Raw genomic sequence first — 21938 nt, 5'->3', positions numbered from 1 at the left:
ATAACTTGCGACGTAGCGCCAGTGGTTGGCTTGGTAACGACAGTAGCCAGGTTAGCGCTTCTCCAAACCCCGTAAACGAAACAGAGATTGTTGCTTATTATTGTCGAAACTACTGTTATTTTTCCTCAACCAGACAGCAGCGGACACCATAGTCTTTGCTGTTTAAGTCACTGGACATGATTGGTTCCTCTCTAAGTTCTTTGGGTGCAAAAGTTGTCGTCGCATCGTCCGGCGATGAGACTCACCCACCAGAAAACATCACTGACGGGTGAGTGCTAAGTGCTAGCTAGCTGAGAGCACTTAGCTAGCTAGCACTTAGCTAACACTAGCTAGCAGACAGGGTTAGTTATAGAGAATCTTTGGTGGTGTTAGCATAGTTGTTTATGAAATCACGCCATGGTTTTAAAAATTCCAGGCCTGGAAAGGTTTTGGAAACATAAAAAGACCCAGAAAGTTTTGGAAAAGTCATGGATTTTTAAACACAGCATAATAATATGTGATTTAATAAATGTATTTCACGTCGTCCTAACCTCAACGTTCTATTCGGGGCGCGATATTACGAATCCCACTATGAACCTCACACATTGTCATTCATTTTATTGTTAAACCTCTGAGGGTAAACTTTAACACAGATTTGTATTCATATTGTATGATGTCGATTGACATTTTCAGGAATACATAGTCATGGAAATTTGCCAAAAAGTCATGAAAAAGTATCGGTTAAAATGCGTATGAACCCTGAAGTTAATGTGAGGTGTTCACTTTATTCAAACCCATTGAATGTAGTATGCAATACATACCAGAGGGCATCACCCTGCAACATAACAGGGATAACTGCAATAAATCATATTTCAACAAATTCTTTGTCAATACAAAAGCATGTAAAGTATTGCTATTTACAATCCTCATAGCGCTGTTTGTTTACATGTGTGTATTTCTGTAATGTTACGTACAGGGTACCCGCGGGGTCTAAAAGCATTGAAAAAGTCTTACATTTGATAATCTCAAATGAAGGCCTTAAAAGCCTTACATTTGGTATACAAAGTCTTGGATTTCGTTACAAAGGTCTTATATTTTTATAAAAGTATATATATACATTTTTACACTTTACTCATCTGTATAGTGTTTATATACTGTCTGTTTATATAGCTAAGGGTGTTTATCGTGTACATGTTTGTTTTATTATTATTATAAATAATTCTATTATTTCTATTTCTTATACTTTAGGTATATTGTTTCTCCTATGTCTACTTAATGTGTATTTGTGTTATTCTGATTTGTGTAAATAACACATCATTTTCTTTTGAGCTGCTGTAACACAGGAATTTCCCCAGTGTGGGATTAATAAAGTCTATCTTATCTTTTATATACAAACTTAAACTATAGGCTACATAGTTAAATGTTCATGTTTACCTTGTTTTTAGTCGTATGTCTAATTAACACTAATTCATTAATTCACACTAATTCTGTGTATGTACTTTGAGAGTGACAAAAAGATGGAGTCATATTCCTTGTATGTGTTCACAATGACTGTTTTCTTTCACCCAGAAACACAAATACGTTTTGGATGTCCACCGGGATGTTTCCCCAAGAGTTCATCATTCGCTTTGCTGAACCCACAACGATTTCTGCTGTGACAGTGGACAGCTATAATGGTATGGAGGCTGTGCTAGTGTCACACATACAGGGTTCATAATTAGCACCATCCGCCAGCCAAATACTGGTAAAATATGCTGTTAGATTTGCTTCACTCACAAGCCAAACAACACAATCTTAATCTATTGGGTGGCTGGTAAAATCTCAACATTCACGAGCCATTTTGCTGGTGGACCAAAAAGTGAATTTTGCACCCTACATACATACATACATACATACATACTGCTACTGTCAAATGAACTGTATGATAAATCATGCAAATAATTATTGTCTGTATTATCTGTCTTGACATCCCCCACTGTAAAGACAGGTTCTTTTTTCCTTTTGAGGGGAATTTATAAAAGCTATTGTAAGCTATATTAACTCATGTTGATAGTAATACAACTGCATATAGAAATCTGTAATTATTAATAGTTAATGTCTATGTCAATATTCTAACATACATTATTAACAGCTGGATCATAATTAATATTTGAAAGTTTGGAAAGTTTGGGTATTTGACCAATGTGACAATGGCCCAATTGTTCACTTAAATGGACAGAAACATACACATTATACAAATTACAACCTTAAACTGAAAGGCACATGTACTGTATGTTGTGTGTGTGCTATCAACGCCCCACCATTTTACTCTGCCAAATCTTTTATTAAGTTGAAGTACAAGTTTTCGGAGACTTTTGAAGTCAGTAAAAAGTGAAGAGGTCTGTTTTTATTATGACCAACTGAGAAACACGGAAATGAGTTTTCTTATGTTTCTATTCCTCAAACGAGAAAAAGAGTATATAGCCATACTACCAGCACTGTGAGGCGTGCTTTGTGCTAAATGCTAACATGCTGCAGCTGCAGGTGTGGTGTTTATAACATGTTCACCATCTTAGTTTAGCATGTTGGGATGTAAACACTTGCTAATAAGCAATAACCACAAAGTACAGCCAATGCTGATGTGAATGTCATTAGATATGCTTACTACCAGCACTGTGAGGCTGGCTTTGAGCTAAAAGCTTACATCCGCATGCTACATTCCCCGACAATGCTAACATGCTGCAGCTGCAGGTATGGTACTTATAACATGTTCACCATCTTGGTTTAGCATGTTAGCAGTAAACACAAAGTACAGCTGAGGCTGATGTGAATGCCATTAGATTTGCTGATATTTGGTCATAAACCAAAGTATTTAAGTAATTCTGACCTGCTGGTGGCACTAGATGGAAATAGAATAAGTGATAAGTGACAGTGCATCCTGAGGGTGGCAGGAATGTGTGTAGCGAATGTCATGGCAATCCATGCAACAGTTGTTGAGATATTTTTTATTCAAAACCACAAATGCCAACCTCATGGTGGTGCTAAAGAAAAGTAAGAAAGGGATCACCAAAGTCATTAGGATACATCGTTTGGAAACCATGCATGTCTGTAGAAAATGTCATGACGATCCATCCAGTAGTTGTTGATATTTCATTCTGGACTGAAGTGGTGGGTCGTGCATGGAGCCATGCTGCCAGTAGAGCAGTGTAATTTTACCACATTAAACGTAGACATTGCCAAAATAAATGCGTTCCTAGGCTGAAGTGACGCACCAAAATGTTCACAGTTTGTTAAATTTTCTCGCAAAAAATGATATACCTAGTTTGTGTTGTTTCAGTGTTTGGTTCCTTTTTTAAAAACATTTAAAGATATGTTTTTTTTGTTGTTGTTTTCTTTTGCAGTCAAGCATCTAAAGATAGAAAAGAACACGTCGCAAAATGCTTCTCAATTTGAGTCTATCACGGAGAAAGGTAAGAGGAACATCCATCTCAAGTATCTGTTTACACATTTGGTTTAAACACCAGAGAATTGAAATTGGGATTAACAAAAACGATTGTTTTATAGAATTTGAACGTACAGAGGGACATCTACAGTCAAACGCTATTTCGGTGAGTCAAATTAAAACAATGATCATGCAAAACATTTGAATGCAAAGAACTAAGAGATACAACAGCAGCTTGTCTTCATGTTTCCTTTTTCAGCTAAATGGAAGCAGTGCAACCCACCTTCGTTTCATCATCACCTCAGGATATGATCACTTTGTCTCAGTGCACAGAGTCGGTGTACAAAATTGACACAATTGATTGTTGTGAATTAAAGCCTTGTGATGTATTTTTGTACATATGGCTTTGTGGCATTATTTGACCACTGTAAACACGAGTAGATCTCTTTTATAGTCTCAGTCTGTTAGATCACACACACACACACACACACACACACACACACACACACACACACACACACACACACACACACACACCTTGTCCCTCGTGGCAGACGGCTGTAGCAGTAACTGGGAATCTGATAAGCATATTCCATGAATATGTGATGTACATTGATTTGGAAAATCAATTAATGCATGTCTAAACAAAATGAATTTGTATCATCTTAATCTTATCAGCCAAGTTGCAATTGCGGACAAAGCGTATGGTAAGGTGCATTTAAAAAATCTGGCCTCAAATAAGCTTGAACCCATTTTCTGTTTGTGCTTATTTAGCGTTATGGATTCACTCTTGGGGCTTTTAATCTGGCATTCAACTGTTCCTCGCTAATTTCACAAGCCGATAGCTGGCAAAGCTTTAGAATAAAAGAGTTGGATTGTGATGAATGGTGGAATTATTTACAAAAGAAATGTCTCTCTGTGTGAGAGATAGAGAGTTAATTAACTAATTTTGAGCATTGGGGGATTAAATTGGCATCCGGACAGCCCCACCCACCCATGAGCAGAATTTGACATCCCCTTAGAAATGGGGAACCATTGGCCATGCAGCTGGGGGGGCAGATGGTTTCCTAGCCAACTAGCGAGTCTCTAAAGACTGCAGGCCTATTCACACAAAGTACTCAAGCCACCTCCTGTACTTATATCTTCCACACAAACACACTCGCGCACAAAACACTGACTCCTATCCACCTCCGTTGCCATTTCAACTTGTCGGTTGCAAAGGGATCAGCAGTGTTTGCGAGGACCCTTTGGGACTCCCTCCCCAATTACTTTGCTGACTGCAGAGGAGCTCGGGGATTTGCTGAGGCTGTGTTTGCCATAGCTTGGTCTGCATGCAGAGCTTTGTATAAACCAATAAAAATATGAAATACATGCCTGAATAACTAGCCCCCTGATATTTTAGAGCAACTAATTGCTTCGGGGTATGGCTGGTATATAGCACATTTGAGTATGCGAGTGTGTAATGAGTAATGAGGCCAGGGTAGAAACTGATACAGTGTTATTGACTGATCTATTATTTACTGGTATGGAATATTTATTGTAATGTTGGAGGTGAGGGTCGGGCCAGGCGCATCAAATAAAGTGCAAACCATTTCATAGGAGTACAATTATATATTTTTTCCGCAACAGTTCAGATTCTGAATTTATTACATTTGTTTAATATTTAAGCAGAGATGCCTTTTTTGTATGTTGAACAGGTTTGCAAACGCGCCTCCCCATTACTAATGAATGCAGGCTCTTTTGTGCTTGACTGTCAGCCGATCTGAGAGGATTGGGAGCATTATTATCATGTCGCGGCAGGACGGGGCAAAATGATCCCCCGGTGTCTTCTCACGGCTGCCTAACTGCTGTCCAATCTCAGCGAGACATCTGCTGGACCAAAACTCTGTATGTTCAGCTGAGTCCGTACAAAGAGATGTATATCACCCCCACCCACCCCCAAAAAAGACAAAAAAACTCTGCTACTGCATGCTTCTGCATAATTAAAATTGTAGATTTTATGAAAAAGATAAATATTGAAAGCCAGAATTTAGGTGCCATTAAAATTATTATTTTTTTAAACAATTCTGCTGCTAAAGCACATTATAAATTGCTGTATACTGTATAGAACGTTGCAGCAAGGATCTTGTATACAACCGTGTGTGTGTGTGTGTGTGTGTGTGTGTGTGTGTGTGTGTGTGTGTGTAGGTGTCAGCTCTGTTGTTTTCTTTCATGTCAAACGACGATGGCGACGTTGAATGTCTTGTTATCTCTACTGTGTGGTCCTCCTTTTCATGTCAGTGACGGTGCTACGCGCTCTGACAATGGGCCTTAATTTGATTTCAGTTTTGATTTGGTCCAATCAGCTTAGTAATGGCAGAAGATGAGCTGAAAGAGCTGCTGTGTGAGGAAGGAAACACTATAAAGGCCAATATTAGATGATTATGTGGGAGAGGGAAACAGTCTTCTCATTATTTAAGTCCAAGAGCAATGGAGAATGATAATGAAGGATTGACAAAGGGCCCAGTTGAAGACAGCTTTGAATATATATCCACATCATATCTATTTATAAATTCAGCATTTGCATGTGACATAGTGCAGTAAATATGAACAAGAGTAGTTTTACAAACTTTTCCCCCCCCAAAATCTAATACCTCTATACATTTATTGCCACAGTGGTGTCCATTGAGGTGTGGTGTACCTAATCAAAAGTACTCACCCATGCACCTTGTAAGTGCATTAAAGTAGGGCTGCAACTAACGATTATTTTCATCGTCAATTAATCTCTTGATTATTTTCTCAATTAATGGATATAGAGTTATTAGAGTTAAAAATGTCAGAAGTTGGTGAAAAATGTCGACCAGTGTTTCCCAGAGCCCAAGACGACGTCCTCAAATGTCTTGTTTTGTCCACAACTCAAAGATATTCAGTAAACTGTCATAAAGGAGTGACGGAAACTAGAAAATACTTTTAAAAAGCTGGAATCAGAGAATTTTGAATATAAAAAAAGAACTCAAACCGATTAATCGGTTATCAAAATAGTTGGCGATTTATTTAGTACTTGACAACTAATCGATTAATCTTTGCGGCTCTACATTAAAGCAGTGGTTCTCTACCCTGGGGGTCGGGACCCCCAAGGGGGTTGCGAGTTCATTTCTGGGGGTCGCCAGATGGTTGGGGAGAAAAATATGAAATAACTCTGGGGGAATGGTTTTTACATTACTGTGTGAGTTTGGTACATTTCATGTGTTATATTCAGAGCCTCATGTGTAAATCAGGAGTTCCTGGACCACAGAATGGGTCTGAAGGCCTGGAGCACATTGGACAAGGCTAAGGGCTAGCTGCTAAAACTAAAACTAAACTGTAAAGCAAAGCATTGTTTGTTTACATGTATTAATCAGAGCATTGACAAAAAAAATCACTCAAAATCAGCAACACGATACAAGTTTGCAGAGCTCTTTTTCTTGTTGTCGAGGGGGGGTCGCGAACATCAACCTCATTATTCTTGGGGGGTCGCGTTTATGTAGTGTAATGGTGGGGAGCTGAGCAATCTCAAGCAGCCTCATTACAGAGATTGCCAAACATTCTTGACCAGCGCAGTGTATGAATCAGTCTTGTATCAAGTACATGAAAGCAATACTTGAGTAAAAGTACAAAATAAACTTTGGTAGAAGTTGAAGTATTACTTGAGTAAAAGTCTTAAAGGGGCGCTATGCAGTTTTAGCCATTTCTTCGCCGTTTTCTTGCTTTTTGCTGGCAGGTTTCTCTATAGAGCTCCCCCTACAGCTTCAGAATAGATATTTGGCAGCTCCTATGTTTACTTGTGTCTGACTCCTCTCTCGGTCAGTCTGCCGTTTCCTCTTCCTCTGTTCCTCCAACAATGCTTTCCTAGCTTTCTGCTTCTTTTTTGCCGGCTCAGCCATGACGATGTGTGAAAAACTCCATCGCTACCTTGTTAGCCGGTTCCTGAATGGGCGTATGTGTGCAGCGCCGTGAAGCAATTCAATGCAATTCACGCCATACTTCCTGACGCTGAGGCCGGCGACTCGCCGGCCCAAAGTTGCAAGAGTGGTTTTTCAACTCACAGGCGCTAGGGGGAAGCAAGACGACCACCATTCAACTCGAAAAAAGTCATATAACCACTCCAATGACTCCGAAGATGTTCAGTTAAGGTACATTAAGCTAAAAAAAACTGCATGGTTCCCCTTTAAAGTATCTGATATTTACTGTACTTAAGTATCAAAAGTATTTTTCTGATATTAAAAGTAAAAGTAAAAAAAAAACTTTATTATGGCCAAAGGTGTGTGACGTTATCTTCATCACCACTGTCGTCGGGGTGTTCAGCATCTGTTGGCGGCAGAGCCTCCAGCAGGTGCTTCCATGACACAATCATTTATTATGTGTAGTATCCTCCTCTTCTTCTTTAGTTTAGTTTTGGCCTATGTTTTTGCCGCTTGGCAACAAACAGGCATTAGGTCACCAACTGGAATGGAGCGTGCATTATCTTGGCAATCTAGGAGCAATGATTCGCCAAACCTGCTTTTTTTTTTCCATTGTAAGAAATTTCTTCTGATTTTATTTTGTAGTAATGAGTAACTAAGATGCTTAGGGGAAATGTAATGGAGTAAAATTATACATTTTATTTAGGAAATGTAGTGGAGTGAAAGTAAAAGTTTCTGGAACTATAAATAACGAAGTAAAATACAGATACGTGAAAATTCTACTTACAGTGCTCATATCATGCTTTTTGGCTTTTTCCCTTTCCTTTATTGTGTTATATATCTTTTTTGTGCATGTTATAGGTTTACAAAGTGAAAAAGCCCAAAGTCCAGCCCAAAGGGACTTACCATCTCCAACAGAAAACACTGTTCACAAACTGCTCCAAACAAACAGCTCTATTGTAGTCCAGCCTTTACTTACGTGATGAACGTGTCACTGTGTAACACACGTTATAATGCTCTCCTAGCTGCTAGCGTGGCACAACCTCATACTCTGCTTCTGACTGGCTAGTAGTCCTTACCTAGGTACTGTCAGGACACGGCCTCATACTCTGCTTCTGACTGGCTAGTAGTCCTTACCTAGCTACTGTCAGGACACGGCCTCATACTCTGCTTCTGACTGGCTAGTAGTCCTTACCTAGCTACTGAGCATGTGCGACTCCCAGCAAAGATGGAACAGAAGTGAGATGTCTCACTCTGTAGCTAAAACAGAGAGCTCAACACACAGGGTGAAAAGAGGAGCTGCAGCAGTGTGCAGTACAACAAAAATATGGTGTTTTCTGAAAATTAAACCACATACACCTATTCTGGTACAACCTCTAAATACAATTATGAACCTGAAAATGAGCATAATATGAGCAAAGTATTTGTACTTTGTTACATTACAACACTTGTGTGAATATATTTCTGCCTGATAGTTCTACATGAGCCCCTGAGTATTGCGTGGGTGGAGTAGTTGAACTTTTTGCTTCACAAACTACTTTGCCCTTGTGGGAAGTGGAATAGCTCCAGCTGCTAGGAAGGATTGTTTGTCTCCAAGTGGAACAGTGCCAGCTAACTCTCACAAAGTTAGATGAACAATGTAGGGAGCGAGAGAGAGATAGACATTACCGGTAGATCTCCCGTTTCTCTCTTGAAATATTTGCTTTTATTGTGTTCTGTCCAGCCCCCCCCTTTAATCTCTCCCCCTCTCTAAACACACACACAGAACACAAATTTGCATTTGTCCTTGGTATCTGTCAGAGGTGTTCTCCAGTATATATATATATATAAATATATATATATACTGTATTATGTGCATTTCTGTATCGGCAATTAACAGGATAAGGTTGGCTTTAACAAAGTCCTGGTTTCATGCACACTCAGACGTGTCCACTGATCCAAAGTGTTCATAATCTCAGCTAGAGTCTGTAGATGGAGCCATAGAAAATGAAATTAGACAATTACATTTACAACCCTAAGGACAGTCAGCCTGAACATCAATGAAACAATTTCATAGATCAATGATTTATGTGTTCAGTGGAGTGATGGTTATTGTATGAGTGATATTAGGACTTTATATGGCATCTGAATGGACACATGTAATTTGCTCTGGCTTGCAAGATGAATTCACTCTCTCTCTGAAATGTTCTCAGTAACGGAAAGTTTGAGTTTGACAAAACATGAACAATCATTCCAGAGAATGGTGAAAAATACAGATGACATAACATATATCAACTTCAGCATAGTGCATATTTAGACTTAAATCTTCACTGTTGAATTGAATTTAAGGCTGAAAATGCGTGACAGCTTGAGTCGATTTTGTATTATTTTGTAGTGCAAAACACATTTTTGTGTGTGTGTGGATACAACAAATATTCACATCATAAGACCTGTGTATTGTTTTGAAATGACTTGGAAAATGGTTTAAAGTGCTCATATTATGCTTTTTGGCTTTCCCCTTTCCTTTATTGTGTTATATATCTTTTTTTGTGCACGTTATGGATTTACAAAGTGAAAAAGCCCAAAGTCCAGCCCAAAGGGACTTACCATCTCCAACAGAAAACACTGTTCACAAACTGCTCCAAACAGCTCTATTGTAGTCCAGCCTTTACTTCAGAGACAAACGTGGTCACTTTGTAACACACGTTATAATGCTCGCCTAGCTGCTAGCATGGCACGCCCTCATACTCTGCTTCTGACTGGCTAGTAGTCCTTACCTAGGTACTGTCAGGGCACTCCCTCATACTCTGCTTCTGACTGGCTAGTAGTCCTTACCTAGGTACTGTCAGGGCACGCCTCATACTCTGCTTCTGACTGGCTAGTAGTCCTTACCGAGGTACTGTCAGGACACGCCCTCATACTCTGCTTCTGACTGGCTAGTAGTCCTTACCTAGGTACTGTCAGGGCACTCCCTCATACTCTGCTTCTGACTGGCTAGTAGTCCTTACCTAGGTACTGAGCATGTGCGACTCCCAACAAAGATGGAACAGAAGTGAGATGTCTCACTCTGTAGCTAAAACAGAGAGCTCAACACACAGGGTGAAAAGAGGAGCTGCAGCAATGTGCAGTACAACAAAAATATGGTGTTTTTTTGAAAATTAAACCATGTAACCATATTCTGGTATAACCTCCAAATACAATTATGAACCTAAAAATGAGCATAATATGAGCACTTTAAAAAAGTTTTTTTACCCCCATGCAGAACCCTCCCCCCCCTAAAAATGGACAGTAATGTGAAAATACACATGGCAAAGTCTATTAAGGTTCAAGACCCCAGAGTCACAGATGATACTGATCACTGCCAATTGCCCCAGCTGGAAGGGGCGGATGTTAAGCCACTATCATGCTCATCATGTGTTACCATCAGACATTAATCATGAAACAGATACATCAGCTATTGTCTGGCCCGTATCAGTGAACAACTAATAAATGGTGTTTAAACTACCAAATTGTGTACAATTTGAACGATGAATGATCCTGTTAGACAGCATGGTTAACAGAAAAAAAAAAAAATCTCATTTTAAAATTAAATGAATTACTTTCAAACAGTGTCATCACAAAAAAAACTGTTTTTAATTGAATTATTTGAGTGGTTGACCTGGTCACAAAATACACTAGATTATGCACATTCTATTAAATAACCCTTGTGAAACACTTGTGAATGAGTCCCAGGTGTTATAATATCATAACAACCCGTTATTACTCCCAACTTGTAAAATACGGACGCTTGGGCAGTGGCTCTCAGTGTCAGATACGACGCAAAACGCACCCTTCAGCGTCTGTACGGGACGCACCGGGCAGAGCATCGGCGCGACCGCGGCGCTGTAAGATGACGTAGTATTAAGAGCGACAATGGTAGCGAGTAGTATGAAAGACCGAAATGCCGCGTTAGGAGGGTGGTCGGGGTGGTGGGTGGGTCAAACAACACAGGACTTTCACCCAGGAGACTGGGGTTCGTGTTCCGTTCTTGTACTGCGTGTCACTGAAACGTACATTTTATAACCCCACCCACCATCTTTTCTTTAAAGGAACACGCCGACTTATTGGGACTTTAGCTTATTCACCGTATCCCCCAGAGTTAGATAAGTCCATACATACCCTTCTCTTCTCCGTGCGTGTTGTAACTCTGTCCGACGGTTCCACCGGTAGCTTAGCCTAGCACGGATCCTGAAGGTAAACTATATTCTCAGAAAGGCGAAGCACTGCTACTTCTGCTACTTGGGCGGAGTGATATGCTTGCAGCACCTGAGCCCCGAGCAGAGAGTAGCAATGCTTCGCCTTTCTGAGAATATAGTTCCCAGTTTACATACGGTTAGAAGATGGCTGTGTCTCATGTGACCTTGTTATTTGTACACGCTGTGACTATACAAATCACAACATGTAAATAGGAACATGTTGGTGTTATTTTGTCACTTATTGGGAGCAGTAGGCTAGTTGGAACCGATTAAATTAGCTAAAGTCCCAATAATTTGGCGTGTTCCTTTAACCTAACTGTCCCGTTTTTTTGTCGCTAGTCAGTCAGTGTCAGCATCAAAAGTGACGTCAAGAGTCCCGACGCTAAAGGAGACGTTTAACGTAAATAACAAACGCCAAAGGTTGGACTTTTAGCATGAATAACAAACGCCAAAGCACGCCGAGAGTCCCAACGCTAAAAGAGACTTTTAGCGGGAATAACAAACGCAAAAGGCACATGACAAAGTGTCTGTATTTTATGCGATGGGATCTGTTGTGAAAAAATAGCCAAGTGCCATGTCCCATCAAATCTCTGTGGCAATAACGTCGTCGTATGTCTGTAACCCTGAGCTGTAGTTGATGTCCATGCCTAGCTCCGTGCGGCTCTCCAGTTCAGCGGTCAGCTCCTTCAGGATCCTCTCCAGGTCCTGATTCTTCCTGTGCATTTGCAGGTAGTTGATCTGGAGCTGCTTCTGGTACTTGATGACCCTGTCTTTCTCCTTGTTCCAAGTTTTCCTCTCCTGCTCAAAGCTGTTGGCCTGCCTCTCCTGCGCGTCCTTCTCCTCCCCGAGCTGACGCTTCAGTCTCTCCACTTCTCTCTGGAGGGATTCTGTGGAGATGTGTTCGCTGTTCTTTCCTGCCTGGCCCTGGGCGGGGGAGTCTGAGGCCTGGTCTATGTGTCTTTCCAAGGCCGGAGTGTGGGCCTGGGCCTCGGGTTGCAAACCGTGCTGCAGCCTCCGCTCTTTGGCCATTGCCAGATCTTGTTTCATTCCCTGAATGTCTTTCTCCAGTTTGCCCACTTTCTCTCTCAGCAAATCAGCCTCATTCTTCTTGCGCTGCAGTTCATTTTGGCACACCTGAATCAGAAATGGAAAATATTCAGACATAGGCAGCAATTAGGAGGACTATTTTGACTAGGGCTGCACGATATGAGGAAAATATAAGACATGCGATAACGCTGTTGAATGTCGCGATAGCGATAAATAGACAGATATTAAAGTGTACTCTCGTTCTGCATTTCTGCTGCTTTCAGTATTCTGCTAAAATACGACAAATTGCTTGTTGAATTTCAAGCAAATGAAAGGAAATCATTTCTAACATCCTTATATTGAACAAATTGAGCATTGAATTGAAAATAAAAGGCACCACTAAAAAAAGAATGAGGTTATATTTTAAAGTGCAGTTTTCTGCTGATATTTTCTTTCAACTAACTTGAAAAATCTCGGAGTGTCTTTCGCAATATGTCGCAGCCTTTTCGCGATGTGTTTATTACGCCAGTTGATATGATGTATTGTGCTGCCCTAATTTTGAATGATATAACAGGTCTAATTATATGAATGCCACTTATTAAGACTATGATTATATACATCTGTTAAAACATGGACATTGAAAACAGTCTTAAGGTCACAGTTGATTGTAGCACATAATAGTAAATATCCATCCTGAGTGCTTTCATATTATTTTGTTTATTATTATAACCTTTATTTAACCAGGAGAAACCCATTAAGAATCTATTTTCCAAGGGTGACCTGGACACCAAGACAGGCAGCAGCATATAAAAAACACATATTTACAGACAGAGAGACACAAGAGGACTAAGTTAATCGAACTAAAATCAATTATAAGCACTGTGTGGACATTTTATCTGCATGTCTGTCATGGTTTTGCTCTAGGCCAGTTGGCCTTTGGACTTTTAGTTTAGTTTATTTCATTTTACCATGTGACAGTTTTTGAGTTATTGTTCTTGTGATTACCTCATGTGTCTCTGTTGTCCTGCCCAGCATGATATCCTTGTCAGCCTGTCTTTGTGTTTCCCTGTTGTTTGTTTATGGTTCAGTGTTACCCATGTTCTTTCTGTATTCTCTGTTTATCCTTGTTCTATCCACATGTATATTTCATGCTTCAGTTTCCTGTTTTACTTTGTAGTGTCTGTTTCTCCTGTGTCGTGTCTCGTTTTACTTCCTGCCATGTGTGTTTTTCTGCCTCTGTGATTAGCTGCATCTCGTGGCCCTTATTTGATAGCTCCTCAACTCCTCGGTCCTCGGCTGAACCTGAAGTTGTTCTGTCCCTCCTCGGTGAAGGCTGTCTCAAAGCTCTTATTTCTGCCCCGAGGACCGAGGAGCGAGCATCGAGGAGGGATCACCGAGGAGCTATAGCTGGGGATACATGAGAGCATGCCTTCCCGGAAGCTGTGCAGCTGAAGGAGTTGCTAACTTTGCCCAAACAGCTGACCAATTCATGTGACGCTTCAGAGGAAAGTCTCATCCCTCTAAAACACATTTGCTTGTTGCCTCTCTCCTCCCATGATTTCCTTGCGTCCCTCCCGTGCTTCCTCGATGGGAGTTATCCCCCTAGACGTGACCATGTCCTTATTTGAATGAATTGATTCCTGAACAGACTAACCTCAACCTCTATGGTGCGAGAGTGCAGTTTGTTCTCTTGGTCTTTGTTCTGTCTCTCGAGCATCTCCATCTTTGCTGTGTTTTCCTTCAGTGACACCCTGAGGCTGACCATCTCGTTTAGCTTGTGGTTGACGTCCGCCTGGCAGTCTCTCAGTTGCTGTTTCAACAAGGAGATCTCCCCTGTCTTCTGGCACACCTACGTTTGGATTTGGAGACAATTATGAAGATAAACCAGTCAATAATAAGTAATTACGTGTTTGATATGTACTTCACACTGGCAGTTGAAAGGAAAAATCAACCGGATATCCTTATATTGTTAATAATGTTCAAGGCTTCATGTACATTTTGTAGTATGGATTCTGTGCATTTCCCATAATGACAGCACCCAGAAAATGGCTGGGAACTTGTTGAATTGGTTTGTGTGCACAGTGTTATAAAAGTCTATGAAACACAAAAGATGCTAAGATGCTAAATACTTCAAATGCACATTAAGTATTAGTAAATGATATTCCTTTATAAATGGCAATAGTATGCATGGGGAACACTACTTTCACATTTCACCTCATGCCAAAAGTAAGATAAAGATTTAAATAAGTAAAACAATTAGGTTGAGAATATGTTTAAATGTGCACTAATTGATTTTATTTGGCACAATCGGCTTTAAACACAAACATTACATATCCTCAGAATAGACGGTACATAAAGTTGTTTGGCAAATGTATTAGCAAATAGTTGCATATTCACATCCAGCAGACAAAAAGCAACATTAACATTCATTTGAAGTCATGTTTCTGGCCAAATGTAATCCAATATTCACTCTCCTTTTAGCTCTGTTCTCTTGTCTCTTTAGTTGCCAGATGTTCCACTATGTTCACCAGCTATATATAGTCTAACTGTGTTTGTCTGCCATTTTGTGTTGGGCAGGGAGCGCACAGTTCATTTATCAGAGCTTGTTTGCGGCAAAACAGCTGGAAACTGGTCTGATGAGAGCGGTGATACTGAACCAAAACAGTAAAATTACCGTCTGTAAAACCAAAACAATGAGCTGAAAGTTGCTAAAAAGCTCCCTCGACATGAGAAAAACAACAGTTGGTAGATAATTCTGTGGATTCATCCATTCGAGTGGTCCCTTTCACATTACACGTAACAAAAGTAGGTAAAAAAAGTAATGTCCCTGATGTTAAAAGGCAACATTGTGAACTACTGAGGAAAATGTAAATAGAGAAGTTGGCATCTTCGACTCGTTTATGGATTTATGGACTCTTGCGTTGTGGTGAATTATTCCTCTAGTGATGGAAGGACATTATGTCCCCTCATCTCAGTAGCAGCCTTCAATGTTGTACTAGGTTGTATTGAGAGCTACAAGGTATTAAACCCAAATGATATCATGACTCACCTCCCATTGAGTTTCCTCTAGTGTCGGAGCGAGCTGTGTGCTCTCTGTTGCATAAGTCCTCAGTCTGAGCCCAACAAGATCCTTCTCTCTGGTAAGCTTCAAGACATCCTCCTGAAGCCTCTCCTTCTCCACCTGTAAAAGAGTTTATTTCTCATTTCACTCATTCATGCAAGGTGTGCGATGTCTTTACTTCTACCACTGCTTTTTTTGTTCTTTACCCTTGTGTTGTCTTCCCTTCGATAATGCACTTGTCATCCTCCCGGGTGAGAAAATCTTTTTCTCTACACTTTTGGCGCTTATTTTAATGTTTTTGGTGCTTTTTTTGACGTTTAACGTTTCTTTTACTACCATGTATAGACACCACGAACACCAATTTATTACCAGTAGTTTTACACTTATTTTTGAAATTCATTGTCAATAAACTTCATTTATAGGACATTCTACCTAATCCTTGAGTTAAAAAAGCAGAAATTATGAATTATTCAGACTAATATTGAAGGAGAGGTTATGTGTCAACGTTGAGTGAGGATACTGTGTCGAAACATTTCAATTTATTTTTCAAATGCTAAAAAATGTAATAAAACACCAAAAATAGTGCCCCCATAATAATAAGCCTTCATCCCCCTTCTGGCCCCCCTAACTGTGGCAAACATTTTTTTTAAATTAGTTTTTTGGGCTTTTCCACCTTTAATTTTTAACAAGACAGCTAGGTGAGAAAGGGGGAAGATAGGTAGGTAGTCATCGCAGGTCGGATTCAAACCCTTAACCTCTGGGTCAAGGGATAAACCTCTCAGTACACGTGTGCCTGCTCTACCCACTGAGCTAACCCAGCCACATACAGTTTTAACCCCACCTTTATTCTATTATTCATGTGCAATGATAGATAAAATGTAGGTCTACACTGAATGAGTGTTCTTGTGTTTATTGTTATATGTACTGTATATCTTAAGTATTCTGTACAACCAAACCCATAGAGAGTTAGTAGTATGTAACACTTAATATATTTGGTACCCCTAAAATCGCATGGCCCCAGCCTGGCCCCTCCATTTGAAATGGTCTAGAACCACCACTGATAATTTGAGAAGGGTTGGTGGGATGAAGATGAACCAGAAATGAAGGGGACTGGAAAGAAAAGAGGAGGTGGGCTGACCTGGAGCTGGCTGACCTGCAGCTGGAGTGCTTGCTGGGTTTTTGTTGCCATTTGGGAGACTTGGCGTAGCTTGGTGGAGCATCGCTCCTTCAGCCCCTCCATCTCTTCAGCACAGTACCTTTGTCTCTCCTCAAACAGCTGGCAGGTGTCTGTTTCTTTGTCTTCAAAACTCCCCTGTTGCAAGGTGAAGACATCTCAGTTAAACGTGACCACAGTTCAGCGGTGGAAGACGGATTCAGATCCTCTTCTTAAGTAAAAGTACTAATACCACACTGTTAAAACATGGCATTGCAAATGTAACTCAAGTAAAAGTATGTAAGTATCATCAGTAAAGCGCCTTTAAGTATTCAAAGTAAAGGTACTCAATGCAGAAAAACCCTCACATTTTAGAAACTGGAAACAATCTAAATATATATATATATATATATATATATATATATATATATATATATATATATATATATATATATATATATATATATATATAGCAAATAAGTGATTAATTGGTTATTCATTTCAGCTATGCTTGTAGGCATGTATATTGTTGGGTAGTTTAATTTATAATAAAACATCATATTTTATAAACTACATGTGTTTTGGGTGCAAACATCTTAATTTGTAAAGTAACTAGTAACTAAAGCTGTCAGATTAAGGTAGTGTAGTGTAGAGTAAAAAGTACTATATTTCTCTCTGAAATGTAGCGGAGTATAAGTAGAAAGTGGCATGAAAAGAAAAGACTCAAGTAAAGTACAAGTACCTCAAATCTGTACTTAAGTACAATACTTGAGTTAACGATACTTGATTAAGAGCACATGCTATTTTTTGTTGTTGTAACATAACAGCTTGGTACCTGTAGCTCCTGCAGTTCAGTCTCTCTCTCCAGCAGCCTTTGTTCCAAGCGTTCAATCAGTAACTCATCTGTAGTAATGGGGGACCGAATCCCACCTGCAGTTTCAGAGAGAGTGCTTGGCTCATCTGCAGAAAGTGGGGCGCCAGCGTCCCCATTAGCCTTAGATGCCAACCCGCTGCTGTTCAAAGCAGCCCTGTGGCTACAGTCAAGGTTAGTGCTATTCCCATTGACCCATGGAGGGAAATTGGACTGCACTCCCTTGCTGAGGCTGTTTGCGAGAGCTGAGCTGCCATCGCTGTGACTGACAGGACCCGTGGAAGCACTTAGGCTGCCGCTGGTGCTGTGGGTGGGCAGGCTAGACATCGAGTTACGTCCAGAGTCGGAGAGAGTCCCTGAAAGTAAAAAGAGATGACAAATTATTTTAGTGTAATCTGTCGTTCAACCTGAGTAATGTTTTTTGTTTTTATTAAGGTCTGTTTATTAATGATTTTCAGTGTATTCAAGACATAAACAAAATACAGTCAAAACTATTTAACATCTACCCAGCCACCCACCCATCTAGGGGTAAGGGTTAGGGTACCAGACCAACACCTCTAAATTACAACCGGTCACTTTATATATTTACCTGAAAGGAGAATGGAATAAATACATGCAATTAAATAACTAATGAGGAAACAATAACAACATACGACAATACACTTTGCTTCTTTCTTTCTACAAATGTCAAAAAAGGCTGCCAAATAGCACAAACAGACGCTTAAAGAGAGTATCTTATCTTCTCTAGTTTACGATATTGCATAACTTTTCTATGAAGAGGGTAGACGGTCTTTTCATCTGAAAAGATTGAGTCACCTGGCCAACAAAGTGCAAAAGACCAGCATGTTACACTTATTATTACTTAGATCAGGGGTCTCAAACTTATTTTCACTGAGGGCCACACATGGAAAATGAGAATCATAAAGGGCCAGCCATATTTAGTTTATTGACATGCTTTTATTTAATTGATAAAAGTAACATATTTTTGACTGTATTATTGCATGTCTCATATAGCTTTCTCACTTACAGTTTGGTCCACATAAAGCCCTTAAAAAAGTCAGCAAAAAAGTTCTTTAGCCGTCATAGAATTTAGCAAATAGCAAAACAATGAGTTATGATTACATTTTTAAAAGCAGGCTAACACACAGCCGACTCACAACAACTGGTTTCACAGCCTGAATATGCAAACTCTGTGGTAGTGTGAACATTTCTGGGTGTCAAAGTCTGCAAATCTGCCAAATTCTGCTCTGAGTGTCGCGTAATTACAGTTTGAAAACCTGTTCTCGTCTTGTTTGTGTGACGCACAACTAGGCAAAATTTATTGTGAACATAAATTGATATGCAGGCCTGATCAAAATTTGCGAGGGGGGCCCAGGCCTTGAGTTTGACACGTGACTTAGATGCTTATCCTGTGATATAATGCCAAACAGAGCAGTGAGAATGGGACAGATCAATTGGCTCCTTTAGTATTTCAGAAAGAGTGAGTAATCTAATTTTAAGGCAACCGTTTATCAATATAATATAGATAAAGACCTGAGAAGGTGTCTTGCTTGTGTCTAATGTCTGGACTCCTCGCTTTCTCCAGAGGACGAAGGATGTGGTCCAGGCTGTTGTGGCCTGTCTCTGTGGACGATGTACTCCTGGGAATCACAGGCTTGAAGGCAGTGGAACGGACCAATGACTTCTCAGCAGAGGCCTAGAAGAGTGAAATGACACATAGTCATGGTTGCTCTTCCCAGTTTTTGATTTTATATTCAGTGGCTCCTCTTAGCTGTGACGGAGAGTACAAAGAGACAAGGATGGGTCACATTGTGAAACTTAGAAAGAGAATCACAATGCCTGGCTTTCACAGAGATAAATATTGTCATGTGCTGGAAGTCTGTACAAATGAAATGGATCAAGATTGTCCCCCCCACCCCATCACGTCTTTTCATATTCGAAATAGAACCACTGAAGCGTGCAGAATGGCTTCACTACAAGCTGGCAGTATTAAAAGCCACACAGCAGTAGTTGCAAGTCAAATTCACCAGACTGTCATAAAAGAGAAAACTCATTTTAAAGATGAACTTATACTCTACATGCCCCATCTGTGCTGTCCAAGAAACGTCACAAGCAGTACTATTCCTCCCCTCCTTTCTCTCCTCCCCTTTGCATCCCTCACCCCCTGCCCCCCCCTTTTTTTGCTGTCTGAGTGAAGATGAATAGCCCTTCTCTGTGATATTAATAATATGAGCTACTGCTGAAATGTAAGAGGTAAAGCTTGTGAGCTCAGCATTCCTTCTCACTGACTTCATGACTGGGATGTCTTTCCTCCCCCCCCTTTTTTTATCCCTCAAACTCTCTTTGGCCCTCGATCTCTCTCTCCTTTTTCTCTTATTCTCTGCTCCGTCTCTTTTAAAGCTGCTTCCTATTCCTCTCCTTTCTCCCCCTCTTCTTGCCCCTGAGGAATAAAGACCTATTGAAGGAGAGTCCGTCTTGGCACAGAAATGACTGCACTGAGAAGATCAAGGCATTCTTAGGTCATTAATCTGGGAGGGGGGGGTGATTAATAAACTGGGAATGTTCAACACAGATTTATAAGGACTGGCTGCTACCAATTAAACTACCTGCTGTGCATGTTTTATCCTCAACTTCGCTGTGAGGTTTTTCAAAGTCTGTTGCAGTTATGCAGTGTGACTTCTTAATAACCGGTTCCAGTCAAGTAAAGCACAGCGCTGCTACATTTGAATCAGACTCTCAGTTAATATCTAATATACGGTATCTGATGAAATATTGTTTTTGTACAGTATGAACAAATTAGAGCTGCAACGATTAGTCGACTAATTGATTAGTCGATTGACAGAAAAATCTTTGCCAAACATTTAGATAATCGATTAATCAAGTAATCTTTCATGCAAAAATAACAGAAAATGCTGTTATTAGCCTCTCAAATTGACAAGTAAGACATTACCTTGGACCTCGAGACACTAGGATGGACATTTATTTACTATTTTCTGACATTTTATAGACCAAACAATTATTCAATCAATTGATAAAATAATCACCAGATTAATCGATAATGAAAATAATCGTTAGTTGCAGCACTAGAACAAATGATATATGAGAGTTGCTGATAGGTGCATATTGTTACCTTTGCACGACGCCAGGCTAGCTGTTTCCCCCTGTTTCCAGTCTTTATGCTAAGGTAAGCTGCTAAGCTAAGCTTACCATCTGCTGGCTCACCCTTTCAGCCTTGTTTCCTGACATGAGCAACAGTTTTGGTTGCAGTCGCCCATCTGATTTCTCATCTCGGTTCTTTCCACCTGCGCGATCTTCCATTGGTCCTCCTCTGTAGTGCGCTGACCTCGGTTTATGGCTCACCTTTTAGGGAACAGGATAAACATGTTATGCTTTGTGGTGTTATATACGTGCAATACATTGCCGTGGTGTAATATATTTCTAATATATTTCTTATGAATTAAAGCTATAGTGCGTAGTTTCTGTCGCCCCCATGAGGAATTCTAAGTAATGACAACAAAACTGTCGGCATGTCCACATGATACAAGCCTTCCATGACCGCGCACCGACCCCCCCCTACCCCTCCTCCACGCAGTTGCTAGTAGCCAAGGAGGACACGGAGGATTAAAAAAACATGATGGACTCTTCAGAAGACTCTTCATTATCTTCACTGGAGTTTCCGCACGGGAATGTCACCGGACGCCACAATCTTCTGAACATAGCCATACTGAGAAATCCAGAGAGAGTTGTGTGGAGCTGATAGTCTTAATTATCTTTGTAGCAACTCATTTGGCAACGGCTTGAATGTAACGGACGTTCATTAATATAAAAAAGTTACTCACTGAAACTTTAAAACCATAGTGTTAATTAGGGCTGGGCGATATGGAGAAAATCAAATATCACAATATTTTTGACCAAATACATCGATGTCGATATTGCAGCGATATTGTAGGGTTGAATATGGGTGCTTTCACAAAACATTTACACAATCAGATTTTTGATAAACAATCATCAGTAACATGGATATATAATGACTAAGTGGGTAAAGGTAAATAACAGAACTGTTGTAGTCTGGAAAGTTCAGAAAATGACATTGCTTTACTGTAATGCAGCCTTTAAAACCAGGAAAAGACAATCCGTGTTATATCACGAATATTACGATGTCCAAAATTTAAAGGTGCAGTAAGCGATGCTGGGCAAAGATTGTTGATATTTGAACTCAACTGCCAAACAAATACAACCCCCCCTTCAGAAGCTCAGAACCCTAGATTCACAGACAGATAACTACTGTGCGGA

At 40.1% G+C, this 21938-nt stretch overlaps 2 protein-coding genes across 6 annotated transcripts in view; one reads left to right on the top strand and one right to left on the bottom strand.

Moving 5' to 3' along the window:
* Window positions 1–21938, top strand: part of hspb11 (heat shock protein, alpha-crystallin-related, b11) — a 23698-nt gene continuing 1760 nt past the window's right edge. The window contains exons 1-5 of one of the 2 annotated variants that reach the window (XM_078251538.1): window positions 2–268; window positions 1549–1655; window positions 3360–3428; window positions 3523–3566; window positions 3660–3797. In XM_078251538.1, coding sequence (XP_078107664.1) covers window positions 177–268; window positions 1549–1655; window positions 3360–3428; window positions 3523–3566; window positions 3660–3752 — 405 coding nt within the window. In that variant the 5' untranslated portion in view covers window positions 2–176 and the 3' untranslated portion in view covers window positions 3753–3797. Of the gene's footprint in view, window positions 269–1548; window positions 1656–3359; window positions 3429–3522; window positions 3567–3659; window positions 3798–21938 lie in introns of those variants that run through there. The other variant, XM_078251539.1, reaches the window with a different exon arrangement.
* The window catches only part of lzts1 (leucine zipper, putative tumor suppressor 1), a 26687-nt gene continuing 15659 nt past the window's right edge, over window positions 10911–21938 (bottom strand). For 3 of the 4 annotated variants that reach the window (XM_078251535.1, XM_078251533.1, XM_078251534.1), the window contains 7 exons: window positions 20853–21005; window positions 19179–19341; window positions 17610–18001; window positions 16760–16933; window positions 15610–15741; window positions 14215–14409; window positions 10911–12668 (listed from right to left, as the gene is read on the bottom strand). In XM_078251535.1, the coding sequence (XP_078107661.1) occupies window positions 12117–12668; window positions 14215–14409; window positions 15610–15741; window positions 16760–16933; window positions 17610–18001; window positions 19179–19341; window positions 20853–21005 (1761 nt within the window). In that variant the 3' untranslated portion in view covers window positions 10911–12116. The remainder of the gene's footprint in view (window positions 12669–14214; window positions 14410–15609; window positions 15742–16759; window positions 16934–17609; window positions 18002–19178; window positions 19342–20852; window positions 21006–21938) is intronic. The other variant, XM_078251536.1, reaches the window with a different exon arrangement.

This window comes from Sander vitreus, chromosome 5 (genome assembly GCF_031162955.1).
Source record: "Sander vitreus isolate 19-12246 chromosome 5, sanVit1, whole genome shotgun sequence".
Taxonomy (NCBI): domain Eukaryota; kingdom Metazoa; phylum Chordata; class Actinopteri; order Perciformes; family Percidae; genus Sander; species Sander vitreus.
The sequence above is the reverse complement of the archived record's forward strand: the minus strand, read 5'-3'. Positions and strand labels throughout refer to the sequence as shown.